Here is a 13,347-nt window from a genome sequence, read left to right as displayed (position 1 = left end):
ATAAAATGCCCCTGCTGTCGGCGAGTCACTCTACAACGCTTACTCGCTGCGCGCGCACACGGTTTCAGCTGTGTGTGTACATACGTGTTTAACTTTGTTTTCAAATCTTCAATTTAAAAACTCTTCAACATGTCGGGCCGCGGCAAAGGTGGCAAAGTCAAGGGAAAGGCAAAGTCTCGCTCCAACCGTGCCGGTCTTCAGTTCCCCGTCGGTCGTATCCACAGGCTCCTGCGTAACGGCAATTACGCCGAGCGCGTCGGTGCCGGTGCACCAGTGTACCTGGCCGCCGTCATGGAGTACTTGGCCGCTGAGGTTCTCGAGTTGGCCGGCAACGCAGCGAGGGACAACAAGAAGACCAGGATCATTCCCCGTCACCTTCAGTTGGCCATCCGCAACGACGAGGAGTTGAACAAACTGCTCTCCGGCGTGACCATCGCCCAAGGCGGTGTCCTGCCGAACATCCAGGCGGTCCTGCTGCCCAAGAAGACCGAGAAGAAGGCTTAAAACCACCGCCTACTCCTCCTCCTCACACCCGACGCACTTCGTGGGAAGATATAATGATACGTTGCTGTCGTACGACCAAGACGACGACGACGGCGGCGTGCATTTTTCTTACAAAAGGCCCTTTTCAGGGCCACAATATGAATCAAAGTCTATCTATTTATCATAATTATCCTATGATAATGAATGACTGTTTCTGTTGCAACATTATTAAAAGTCAAACACACACAAAACAAACAACAACAGAGAAAAAAAAAAAAACCCCCACGAACGAATAGATTTTTTAATAATTATATTATTAATTAATAAACGTAATAAGTATGATAATATATAGTATAAAAGTACAATACATTATATTATACTATATGGCAACAATTATTATTATATACGTCATCTTCCCAAATTCCACTATTTAATTTCATTACCAATACCGTAACTTCGATATAACCACAGATTACAAAAAAGCTCAAAAGTGCTAGATCACAGGGCCGTAAAACGGAATAACAAAAAAAAAAAATATACGTCATCTCAGCCAGATTCAAATACTTACCAATGTTTTTTTTTTTTCTTTTTTTTTTTGCGTACCTATGTCAGTTGTAGTAGTAGCAGTTAGTTGTAGTTCATAATTATGAAATATCGATAACTCATTAAATAAATATTATCATATGGCATGTAGGTGCTGATTTAAATAAAAAAAAAATAATAAAAAATGCTTAATAGTGAGTACAGTTTAGTTTATCCACGTGTCAACAACGTATGTATTTATAATTACAAAATATGTACACTCTTATTATGGTATGTAAACACCGATACAATAAAATAATTAGGTTATAATATTTATTTCATCTATGTCAGTCGTTCGCAGAACGCAAATATATAAATAAATAAAAAATCTAACGATAAAGTTAATACATTTAATAAGTGAATAATATATGTATACCTATTAGATAAAACACAAACAAAACATACTTGGCTTAGCATTATATTATATTGTGAGAGTGTGTGAGTGTTTTTTTTTTTTTTTTTAATTTTTTTTTAATTTTTTTTTTTTTTAAACAGCCTTAGCCAGTATTCTGTACCGCGTCGATCGCCCCCCGCCCTTTCCGCGCTCCGCGATGTGTAGCTGCCGGGCGTGCGTCAGCACTGCGTCGAGCTTACAGAGACCGCATCGGAGCGCTCCTATTGGCCCGTCCGACGGCGCGCGCTCCCTTAGGTCGCCACCACCGCGCGGCGAGAGCGCCGATAAATAAGAGCGGCCTCTCTGCAATTTCGAACCACAATCCAACCGCTCACCGTGCCGCACGGATCGAATTTTGCGCTCCGTATTGTATTGTTGTGTGATTGTTGAATCGCCGCACCATGCCGCCCAAGACAAGTGGTAAGGCCGCCAAGAAATCCGGCAAGGCCCAAAAGAACATCTCCAAGACCGACAAGAAAAAGAAGAAGCACAAGAGGAAGGAGAGCTACGCCATCTACATCTACAAGGTGCTCAAGCAGGTCCACCCCGACACCGGTATCTCCTCGAAGGCTATGTCGATCATGAACTCTTTCGTTAACGACATCTTCGAACGCATCGCCGCCGAAGCGTCTCGTCTGGCCCACTACAACAAGAGGTCCACCATCACATCGAGGGAGGTGCAGACATCCGTGAGGCTCCTGCTGCCCGGTGAGCTCGCCAAGCACGCCGTCAGCGAGGGTACCAAAGCTGTCACCAAGTACACCAGCTCCAAGTGAGCACAGCGTGTGCTTGCACTTGTACCGCCGCCACCGTTGCGCTCACCACATACTCACCTACCTATGTGTTGCGCACAAACAAAAGGCCCTTTTCAGGGCCACAAATATTTTCATATACAATTTAACATACAAAATGTATGTTTCTGTTGATAAACATGTCAAAAGTCAAACAACAACATAAAAAAAAACCTATCTCCATCACTCCCAGTCGCTATCCTTTACGATCTGCAACGATTAAATTTAATACACACAGAAAAATAGTAACACAATGGAATTATATTATTGACAAAAACAACAATACATATATATTATTTATATAATATAAAGTATGATGATAATAAATATAATAATATAATGACACTTTGAAGCTCCACGACCAGAGTACTATACCCATATCGTACATAATAATATTGCCTGCCTAATATTATTTTAAGTACTTCAATAAAATTCAAATAGTTGTCATTCAGTGTTATATGGGAAAAAAAAAAAGAAAAAAAAAAAAAAGACGTTTATCATAGTTTGACGTTTATCAAGTTACTAAACTGCAAATAGTCGATGGAGAAATACAGTGATAGGTGTAATGTTTATAGGTGATGAACGGTATACAATATTATGTACTTAAATAAAATATTATAAATACTTACTTAAAAATAACAAAAAAAAATAAAATAATGATAATTGTAAGAATAACATATAGGTATAACGCATTTTGTTTCATGTTTCGTTCGTTCAAATAGTTGTCATTCAATGTTATAAAGAAAAAAAAAAAAAAGAAAAAAAAAAAATGACGTTTATCATAGTTTGACGTTTATCAAGTTACTTATAGAATAATAATATAAACACGTACACACAATATAATATATTATGTACGCTTTAAAATAAAGGATTTATACGAATTTAGAGAGAAAATTCCAAGTGAGTTCGCCGCGGCCGGTTCGCGCTGTCGGCCCGTGTCGATCGTATAAATACGAGTGGGACGGGCAATGCGCGTTTCATTCCCGCTCGCACAGTCGCGCCGTTCGCACCGCACGTCGTTCGTTCAGGTTCAGTTTCAGTACAATTCAATTCAATTAAGAAATGGCGCGTACCAAGCAGACCGCTCGCAAGTCCACCGGTGGTAAGGCACCGAGGAAGCAGCTCGCCACCAAGGCGGCCCGCAAGAGCGCACCGGCAACCGGTGGTGTCAAGAAGCCCCATCGTTACAGGCCCGGAACCGTAGCGCTCCGTGAGATTCGTCGTTACCAGAAGAGTACCGAGCTGTTGATCCGCAAGCTTCCGTTCCAGCGTTTGGTGCGTGAGATCGCTCAAGACTTCAAGACCGATCTCCGTTTCCAGAGCTCCGCTGTGATGGCCCTGCAGGAGGCCAGCGAGGCTTACCTCGTCGGTCTCTTCGAAGACACCAACCTTTGCGCCATCCACGCCAAGCGTGTCACCATCATGCCCAAGGATATACAGCTGGCGCGCAGGATCCGCGGAGAGCGCGCCTAACTGCAGTCAGTACTATCGAGTACTGCAGTTGGCGTGTACAAGGCGGTGTGCGATATATTGTTGTATACACCTATTAAGTATACACTTGTATTGCCGCTCAGCCGAATACCAAAAAGGCCCTTTTCAGGGCCACACATGAGTCATATATTTTTGTAATAAAATATGTTTCTGCAACTAACATTAAAAAGTCAAACAAACTATTAATTAACACACACAATATACCTACCTAATATCTAAATACTGCAAGTATGGTCCCCATATAAATATAATAAAATAAAATATAGCAGTTGCAACATGATATCATCATTCCTGTACAAGCTAGCTATAAAGATGCAGGCCTACACACAATATACATAAGTCCATCATATTTGACAAATTACAATATTTACTGGCGTGGTACATACAGCTACATATTATATAATATTACATATTATAATAGAGACAGTACATATAGGACGAAATAGATCCTAAATACAAAATGGTCGAATTTCATTACCTACATTACTGTACTTATACATTTTTTTTTTTTTTTCTTTTTCTTTTAACCAGACAGACACTCCTTAAATAATACTGATCGTGTATTGTATGCTTATAATAAATATAGATAGGTACCTACTGCTGAATGATGATAAAAATTATCAAAATCTAACAACCAATTTAATATAGGTACCTAAAATAATACTTTTTGTTTTTTTCTTTTTTTTTTTTTTTTTTAATCAATATTATGATGTTGTACACTGCTAACCATATTAAAGGCGGTGTGTTATAATATTAATAAATAAATATTATTTGATTAGTTTATATAATTAAGTAAATAGTTGAAATTTACGTTTTTTTTTTTTTTTTTTTTAAATATACATATACAATAATATCAACTAAAATGAGGCAGCAAGTCGCACACGGCCCGCCAAAACAAAACAAACCCTGCGCGTCCGAGTTCCGACCGACCTATCGACTAGCGAACGAGCGAGCTCGAGCGAGCGCCGCAACGCGTATATAAATGAGGGGCATGTACTGGCCCGTGCATCCAGTCGTTCGCCAGCGCTCGCCCGTTGAACAACGTGCGCGCGTCACTTGTCTGTCTGCTCAACTCAACGTCACAACACTAAAGAACAAAGAAGATGACCGGCCGCGGAAAGGGAGGAAAAGGTCTGGGAAAGGGAGGAGCCAAGCGCCACAGGAAAGTGCTTCGCGATAACATCCAGGGTATCACGAAGCCCGCCATCCGTCGTCTCGCGCGCAGAGGCGGCGTCAAGCGTATCTCCGGTCTTATTTACGAGGAGACTCGCGGTGTGCTGAAGGTGTTCCTCGAGAACGTGATCCGCGACGCCGTCACATACACCGAGCACGCCAAGAGGAAGACCGTCACCGCCATGGACGTCGTCTACGCGCTGAAACGTCAAGGCCGCACCCTGTACGGTTTCGGCGGTTAAGCTGCTTCTGCTCGACGGACGACGACACACACACCCGTCCCGTCCTCCAGCCGGCACTGTCGCAATTGCGCATCGCTCGTTGAGCGTACGCGTCATATGTGATAGCGCTAATAAAAAGGCCCTTTTCAGGGCCGCATACGATTCATATAAACTATTATAAAGTTTATGTTTCTATAATGAACACACGATAAGTCAAACTCTCATACTATACTACATAGTAGTACTATACTGTATACCTACTATACACGTACATAATAATAATATATGAATAAATTCACTTCACCTACTAACGCTAGAACGCAACGTACCGAGTAGTTTACTATAACATAATCATCAATATTATATGAAACGAATAGAGTATAATACACGTACGTAGGTAACCTACCTACCTATATAATGTGTTATGATAAAATCATTGATACTGGTGTATCTCTCTGTCAACTTACTTATGTACAGCTACTACTTGTTTGAAGTTATGAGTGAGTATGTACATATATTACAAAAATACAATATTTGTAACCAGAACACTGACTGACATACCTGGATCGTCTCTCTCTGCATTCGACTGCGTTTCTTCTTAGTTGATGCTACGTTGCGACGTCGAATGTCCTCAGGGCTCAGCCTCAGCCTCAGCTCAGCTGCTTACCGGTAACCTGAAATAGAAATATCCGTACAAATTACAAATAGGTACATAGTAATAAATAACATGCAAGCATTAATAATAGGTATTAAGATTAGAATTAAAATGTTTCGAGTAACATTTAAATAATAGAGAATATAAACAGTTTAACACTAACTAACGTAACTGTATGATAATTAAAATAATAATTGTCATATTGATATATTATATATGGTATGTGTACATGTCAACATCAAAGTAATGTTGTTGTTAAAACTTACATACATATTTAGACAAATCGAACTAAATAGAAAATTTTATGCATAATATTAATTAATTAATATTTGTGTGTGTGTTTAATATTGTGTTCAAGTAAGTGTTGTGTTGTTGGACACTGGTACATAATAATAATTAATAGCTGTAACTGAGAGCACTGCCTAAGGGAATGAATCTACTAAACTTACACGGGACACGGGTGTCTGTCTCCGTACCGTGTACCGTGTGTGTACGTACGGCGAGAGATTGAGCGTGTGCATAACGTGATTATTCGTCTATTGGCATGTTGAATTGCATTATATGCACTTTCACATTGTTTAATATAGTATTTTGTAATTTTATATTAGTTTATTAAACGTTATACCACCAGGTCTGACTCGCCCGTCCTTAAGTGGTATAACGCTTTCGTGTTTTACGAAGGTTCACTTTTAATCGTCTAATACGTTCGACCAAAGTGTTAATACAAATGAAATGTTGATACGTTTCAAGCTCGATATCCTCCTTGTTGATTTATCGACCGTTTACAACTGAAACGTTGTGTTTTATAGAGAAAAATACATTTTGAAGTGAACGCGAGGTATGCCAAGTAGACAGTATGGATTATAATGGTGAGCGCCGGCTCGATCGTTCGTTTTATGCGATATCTATCGGTACCGGTAGATAGTCTCGTTCATTATGTATACGAAAATACAATAAACGAGTGTGGTTACATAACAAAAATATAATAAATTTGTATTTAATTAGATACGTGTTAGTGAAAAGTATGAAGTGTTCATACGAGAAATCGTCTCGCGACAGAATGGCCCTCGTTACGGTAAAGTCTCGAGGTAGCTAATCGGGTGGCAAGTTGCGTATAGTGGCGACATCTACTACGATAGTCGAAGTCTCAGATCGAACCTCTCTTTCACACTCGCGTGAACACGTTTGTTTGATCGTTCTCTCTCTCTCTCACTTACTTACTTACTTACTCTCGCAATCAATCTATCAACAATCAACAATGGCCGATACAGCAGTCGCCGCCGAAGCTCCCGCTCCCGCTACACCAGCAAAGAAACAGGCAAGACAGGCGGGCGGCGCTAAGAAACCTAAGGCGAAGCCTACGCACCCGAAGACGTCCGAGATGGTGAACAACGCTATCAAGGAGATGAAGGAGCGCAGCGGATCCTCGCTGCAGGCGATCAAGAAGTACATCGCCGCTCAGTACAAGGTAGACGCCGAGAAGTTGGCGCCGTTCATCAGAAAATACCTGAAGAGCGCCGTCGAGTCCGGCGCGCTCATCCAGACCAAGGGCAAGGGCGCGTCCGGTTCGTTCAAGCTAGAGTCCAAGTCGGCCGCCGCCAAGAAGCCGAGCGCGAGCGCCGGTGCGGGCAAGGCAGCCGCCGGCAAGGGTGCAGCGGCAGCGTCGAAGGCCGGCAAGAAGGCGACCGCCTCCGCCGCCGGCGCCAAGAGCAAGAAGGCCGCAGCCGCGTCCGCGTCTGCCTCCGCATCGCCGTCCAAAGCCAAGGCTTCGGCCGCCGCGAAGGACAAGAAGGCCGCCGCCGCCGCGAAGAAGAAGCCCGCCGCCAAGAAGGCCGCCGCGCCCGCCAAGGCCAAGGGCGGCGCCGCACCCAAGGCTAAGAAGACCGCGAAGCCACCCACGAAGAAGCCGAAGGCGCCCAAGCCCAAGAAGGCCGCCGCTACGCCCAAGTCCAAGCCCGCCGCGAAGAAGGCAGCCGCAGCCAAGAAGTAAATATCACACACGCCGGCCGCAGCCAACGAGTGCGCGCGCTATACACGCGCGGGTGCGGTGCATGGTCGCGCTACACCGTCGTCGCGTCGTCGGTCCCGCCGCGCCGCCGCCGCAGCATCAGCAGCAGCAGCAGCAGCAGCAGCAGCAGCAGCAGCAGCAGCAGCGGCAGCGAGCGACCCGCCACCGGGTCGCCGTCGCAGCAGCCGCGAGCCTCACGGCGGCGTGCGTGACACACTCGCTCGCCACTACCAAAAACAGCCCTTTTCAGGGCTAACAATATATTCATGAATCATGTACAAACATACATATTCGTTTCTGATGCGTATACAGAAAGTCAAACAAACTAACCAACCAACTACTAACAAAACAATAAACTACCACAGCTATGTAACCAACCAACTAACTAACTAACTAACTAAGGTATATAACACGAGAGAGATAATAACAACAATAATTATAATAATTGTATAGCTATGCTATGATAGTCGACGACGAATCAAACAATACACGAACCGACGACGTTACCTATGCCACCCTACATGACATGTGAGTGGTTAACTCGTAACGTAACTATAATTTCAAAACACCTAGAATATCATACACTATAACTAGCTACTACATAATACCTATATACAGCTAACAGCTTATCTGAAATAAAAAACTCACCCAAAGCCGCCGAACACATACCTACGAAGCACACGATACGATGATGATGACGATGATATTATATCATTATAACGGCACACCGCAACACAAACACAAACACAAACACACCCTAGCTTCCCTAGGTCACTCGCGAGTACCTAGATACTCGTAAATAATATAAATGTATTAGCTCTAATCACATCGCGATGCACATTGCAATTTGCACGCGTACGTTACTCACTCACAATTTATTCAAATTATTATAACTCTCAAGTGACATTAGTGACACTACGATATTGCAATTGCACCGACTACCTACACTCACCTACACGAGAAAAAAAAAAAAAAAAAACACATTCATAAATATTTTATTAGTTACTGTCAAAATCAAACTGACAAGTGACGACGCCCGACTGCAGGACGAAAAAAAAAAATTTTTTTTTTTTTCTTTATTTGTATTGATATTCTCATCATTATACTGAGCATATATATTATACATTATACATAAATCATAAATCTATAATTCATAAAATATAACGTGGAAATGGCGCGAAAGTGCCGCGCACGCGCAATAGCGGCGATTATCGTGTTGTTTTCTCGCCCGTTTCGTTCGTGAGCGTCGACTCCGCTCCCCGCCCGACGGTTGCGCGCCAGCGATCGCGTATATAATAAAATGCCCCTGCTGTCGGCGAGTCACTCTACAACGCTTACTCGCTGCGCGCGCACACGGTTTCAGCTGTGTGTGTACATACGTGTTTAACTTTGTTTTCAAATCTTCAATTTAAAAACTCTTCAACATGTCGGGCCGCGGCAAAGGTGGCAAAGTCAAGGGAAAGGCAAAGTCTCGCTCCAACCGTGCCGGTCTTCAGTTCCCCGTCGGTCGTATCCACAGGCTCCTGCGTAACGGCAATTACGCCGAGCGCGTCGGTGCCGGTGCACCAGTGTACCTGGCCGCCGTCATGGAGTACTTGGCCGCTGAGGTTCTCGAGTTGGCCGGCAACGCAGCGAGGGACAACAAGAAGACCAGGATCATTCCCCGTCACCTTCAGTTGGCCATCCGCAACGACGAGGAGTTGAACAAACTGCTCTCCGGCGTGACCATCGCCCAAGGCGGTGTCCTGCCGAACATCCAGGCGGTCCTGCTGCCCAAGAAGACCGAGAAGAAGGCTTAAAACCACCGCCTACTCCTCCTCCTCACACCCGACGCACTTCGTGGGAAGATATAATGATACGTTGCTGTCGTACGACCAAGACGACGACGACGGCGGCGTGCATTTTTCTTACAAAAGGCCCTTTTCAGGGCCACAATATGAATCAAAGTCTATCTATTTATCATAATTATCCTATGATAATGAATGACTGTTTCTGTTGCAACATTATTAAAAGTCAAACACACACAAAACAAACAACAACAGAGAAAAAAAAAAAAACCCCCACGAACGAATAGATTTTTTAATAATTATATTATTAATTAATAAACGTAATAAGTATGATAATATATAGTATAAAAGTACAATACATTATATTATACTATATGGCAACAATTATTATTATATACGTCATCTTCCCAAATTCCACTATTTAATTTCATTACCAATACCGTAACTTCGATATAACCACAGATTACAAAAAAGCTCAAAAGTGCTAGATCACAGGGCCGTAAAACGGAATAACAAAAAAAAAAAATATACGTCATCTCAGCCAGATTCAAATACTTACCAATGTTTTTTTTTTTTCTTTTTTTTTTTGCGTACCTATGTCAGTTGTAGTAGTAGCAGTTAGTTGTAGTTCATAATTATGAAATATCGATAACTCATTAAATAAATATTATCATATGGCATGTAGGTGCTGATTTAAATAAAAAAAAAATAATAAAAAATGCTTAATAGTGAGTACAGTTTAGTTTATCCACGTGTCAACAACGTATGTATTTATAATTACAAAATATGTACACTCTTATTATGGTATGTAAACACCGATACAATAAAATAATTAGGTTATAATATTTATTTCATCTATGTCAGTCGTTCGCAGAACGCAAATATATAAATAAATAAAAAATCTAACGATAAAGTTAATACATTTAATAAGTGAATAATATATGTATACCTATTAGATAAAACACAAACAAAACATACTTGGCTTAGCATTATATTATATTGTGAGAGTGTGTGAGTGTTTTTTTTTTTTTTTTTAATTTTTTTTTAATTTTTTTTTTTTTTAAACAGCCTTAGCCAGTATTCTGTACCGCGTCGATCGCCCCCCGCCCTTTCCGCGCTCCGCGATGTGTAGCTGCCGGGCGTGCGTCAGCACTGCGTCGAGCTTACAGAGACCGCATCGGAGCGCTCCTATTGGCCCGTCCGACGGCGCGCGCTCCCTTAGGTCGCCACCACCGCGCGGCGAGAGCGCCGATAAATAAGAGCGGCCTCTCTGCAATTTCGAACCACAATCCAACCGCTCACCGTGCCGCACGGATCGAATTTTGCGCTCCGTATTGTATTGTTGTGTGATTGTTGAATCGCCGCACCATGCCGCCCAAGACAAGTGGTAAGGCCGCCAAGAAATCCGGCAAGGCCCAAAAGAACATCTCCAAGACCGACAAGAAAAAGAAGAAGCACAAGAGGAAGGAGAGCTACGCCATCTACATCTACAAGGTGCTCAAGCAGGTCCACCCCGACACCGGTATCTCCTCGAAGGCTATGTCGATCATGAACTCTTTCGTTAACGACATCTTCGAACGCATCGCCGCCGAAGCGTCTCGTCTGGCCCACTACAACAAGAGGTCCACCATCACATCGAGGGAGGTGCAGACATCCGTGAGGCTCCTGCTGCCCGGTGAGCTCGCCAAGCACGCCGTCAGCGAGGGTACCAAAGCTGTCACCAAGTACACCAGCTCCAAGTGAGCACAGCGTGTGCTTGCACTTGTACCGCCGCCACCGTTGCGCTCACCACATACTCACCTACCTATGTGTTGCGCACAAACAAAAGGCCCTTTTCAGGGCCACAAATATTTTCATATACAATTTAACATACAAAATGTATGTTTCTGTTGATAAACATGTCAAAAGTCAAACAACAACATAAAAAAAAACCTATCTCCATCACTCCCAGTCGCTATCCTTTACGATCTGCAACGATTAAATTTAATACACACAGAAAAATAGTAACACAATGGAATTATATTATTGACAAAAACAACAATACATATATATTATTTATATAATATAAAGTATGATGATAATAAATATAATAATATAATGACACTTTGAAGCTCCACGACCAGAGTACTATACCCATATCGTACATAATAATATTGCCTGCCTAATATTATTTTAAGTACTTCAATAAAATTCAAATAGTTGTCATTCAATGTTATATGGGAAAAAAAAAAAGAAAAAAAAAAAAAAGACGTTTATCATAGTTTGACGTTTATCAAGTTACTAAACTGCAAATAGTCGATGGAGAAATACAGTGATAGGTGTAATGTTTATAGGTGATGAACGGTATACAATATTATGTACTTAAATAAAATATTATAAATACTTACTTAAAAATAACAAAAAAAAATAAAATAATGATAATTGTAAGAATAACATATAGGTATAACGCATTTTGTTTCATGTTTCGTTCGTTCAAATAGTTGTCATTCAATGTTATAAAGAAAAAAAAAAAAAAGAAAAAAAAAAAATGACGTTTATCATAGTTTGACGTTTATCAAGTTACTTATAGAATAATAATATAAACACGTACACACAATATAATATATTATGTACGCTTTAAAATAAAGGATTTATACGAATTTAGAGAGAAAATTCCAAGTGAGTTCGCCGCGGCCGGTTCGCGCTGTCGGCCCGTGTCGATCGTATAAATACGAGTGGGACGGGCAATGCGCGTTTCATTCCCGCTCGCACAGTCGCGCCGTTCGCACCGCACGTCGTTCGTTCAGGTTCAGTTTCAGTACAATTCAATTCAATTAAGAAATGGCGCGTACCAAGCAGACCGCTCGCAAGTCCACCGGTGGTAAGGCACCGAGGAAGCAGCTCGCCACCAAGGCGGCCCGCAAGAGCGCACCGGCAACCGGTGGTGTCAAGAAGCCCCATCGTTACAGGCCCGGAACCGTAGCGCTCCGTGAGATTCGTCGTTACCAGAAGAGTACCGAGCTGTTGATCCGCAAGCTTCCGTTCCAGCGTTTGGTGCGTGAGATCGCTCAAGACTTCAAGACCGATCTCCGTTTCCAGAGCTCCGCTGTGATGGCCCTGCAGGAGGCCAGCGAGGCTTACCTCGTCGGTCTCTTCGAAGACACCAACCTTTGCGCCATCCACGCCAAGCGTGTCACCATCATGCCCAAGGATATACAGCTGGCGCGCAGGATCCGCGGAGAGCGCGCCTAACTGCAGTCAGTACTATCGAGTACTGCAGTTGGCGTGTACAAGGCGGTGTGCGATATATTGTTGTATACACCTATTAAGTATACACTTGTATTGCCGCTCAGCCGAATACCAAAAAGGCCCTTTTCAGGGCCACACATGAGTCATATATTTTTGTAATAAAATATGTTTCTGCAACTAACATTAAAAAGTCAAACAAACTATTAATTAACACACACAATATACCTACCTAATATCTAAATACTGCAAGTATGGTCCCCATATAAATATAATAAAATAAAATATAGCAGTTGCAACATGATATCATCATTCCTGTACAAGCTAGCTATAAAGATGCAGGCCTACACACAATATACATAAGTCCATCATATTTGACAAATTACAATATTTACTGGCGTGGTACATACAGCTACATATTATATAATATTACATATTATAATAGAGACAGTACATATAGGACGAAATAGATCCTAAATACAAAATGGTCGAATTTCATTACCTACATTACTGTACTTATACATTTTTTTTTTTTTT

General features: G+C 42.0%; 8 protein-coding genes across 8 annotated transcripts; all 8 read left to right on the top strand.

The window, feature by feature from the left end:
• The first annotated feature begins 22 nt into the window (after window positions 1-22).
• Window positions 23-631, top strand: LOC142987030 (histone H2A). Its single transcript, XM_076135588.1, has one exon. The coding sequence runs from the start codon at window positions 130-132 to the stop codon at window positions 502-504; it is 375 nt and encodes a 124-aa protein (XP_075991703.1). The 5' UTR covers window positions 23-129; the 3' UTR covers window positions 505-631.
• Window positions 632-1,517: 886 nt separating this feature from the next.
• On the top strand, window positions 1,518-2,704 carry LOC142987041 (histone H2B). The gene has a single exon (XM_076135599.1). The coding sequence runs from the start codon at window positions 1,861-1,863 to the stop codon at window positions 2,233-2,235; it is 375 nt and encodes a 124-aa protein (XP_075991714.1). The 5' UTR covers window positions 1,518-1,860; the 3' UTR covers window positions 2,236-2,704.
• Window positions 2,705-2,726: 22 nt separating this feature from the next.
• LOC142987020 (histone H3) lies at window positions 2,727-3,857 on the top strand. The gene has a single exon (XM_076135578.1). It carries the CDS (start codon window positions 3,313-3,315, stop codon window positions 3,721-3,723), a length of 411 nt encoding a protein of 136 aa, XP_075991693.1. The 5' UTR covers window positions 2,727-3,312; the 3' UTR covers window positions 3,724-3,857.
• Window positions 3,858-4,761: 904 nt separating this feature from the next.
• On the top strand, window positions 4,762-5,509 carry LOC142987045 (histone H4). The gene has a single exon (XM_076135603.1). It carries the CDS (start codon window positions 4,845-4,847, stop codon window positions 5,154-5,156), a length of 312 nt encoding a protein of 103 aa, XP_075991718.1. The 5' UTR covers window positions 4,762-4,844; the 3' UTR covers window positions 5,157-5,509.
• A 621-nt stretch (window positions 5,510-6,130) lies between these two features.
• Window positions 6,131-8,027, top strand: LOC142987006 (uncharacterized). The gene has a single exon (XM_076135563.1). It carries the CDS (start codon window positions 7,049-7,051, stop codon window positions 7,778-7,780), a length of 732 nt encoding a protein of 243 aa, XP_075991678.1. The 5' UTR covers window positions 6,131-7,048; the 3' UTR covers window positions 7,781-8,027.
• A 1,088-nt stretch (window positions 8,028-9,115) lies between these two features.
• Window positions 9,116-9,724, top strand: LOC142987028 (histone H2A). The gene has a single exon (XM_076135585.1). It carries the CDS (start codon window positions 9,223-9,225, stop codon window positions 9,595-9,597), a length of 375 nt encoding a protein of 124 aa, XP_075991700.1. The 5' UTR covers window positions 9,116-9,222; the 3' UTR covers window positions 9,598-9,724.
• Window positions 9,725-10,610: 886 nt separating this feature from the next.
• Window positions 10,611-11,458, top strand: LOC142987035 (histone H2B). The gene has a single exon (XM_076135593.1). It carries the CDS (start codon window positions 10,954-10,956, stop codon window positions 11,326-11,328), a length of 375 nt encoding a protein of 124 aa, XP_075991708.1. The 5' UTR covers window positions 10,611-10,953; the 3' UTR covers window positions 11,329-11,458.
• A 782-nt stretch (window positions 11,459-12,240) lies between these two features.
• On the top strand, window positions 12,241-12,950 carry LOC142987014 (histone H3). Its single transcript, XM_076135571.1, has one exon. The coding sequence runs from the start codon at window positions 12,406-12,408 to the stop codon at window positions 12,814-12,816; it is 411 nt and encodes a 136-aa protein (XP_075991686.1). The 5' UTR covers window positions 12,241-12,405; the 3' UTR covers window positions 12,817-12,950.
• The last annotated feature ends 397 nt before the right edge of the window (window positions 12,951-13,347 follow it).

The sequence above is a fragment of the Anticarsia gemmatalis genome, unplaced genomic scaffold (genome assembly GCF_050436995.1).
Source record: "Anticarsia gemmatalis isolate Benzon Research Colony breed Stoneville strain unplaced genomic scaffold, ilAntGemm2 primary ctg00000050.1, whole genome shotgun sequence".
In the NCBI taxonomy this organism is placed as follows: Eukaryota; Metazoa; Arthropoda; class Insecta; order Lepidoptera; family Erebidae; genus Anticarsia; species Anticarsia gemmatalis.
This window is presented reverse-complemented; position numbering and strand designations above follow the sequence as displayed.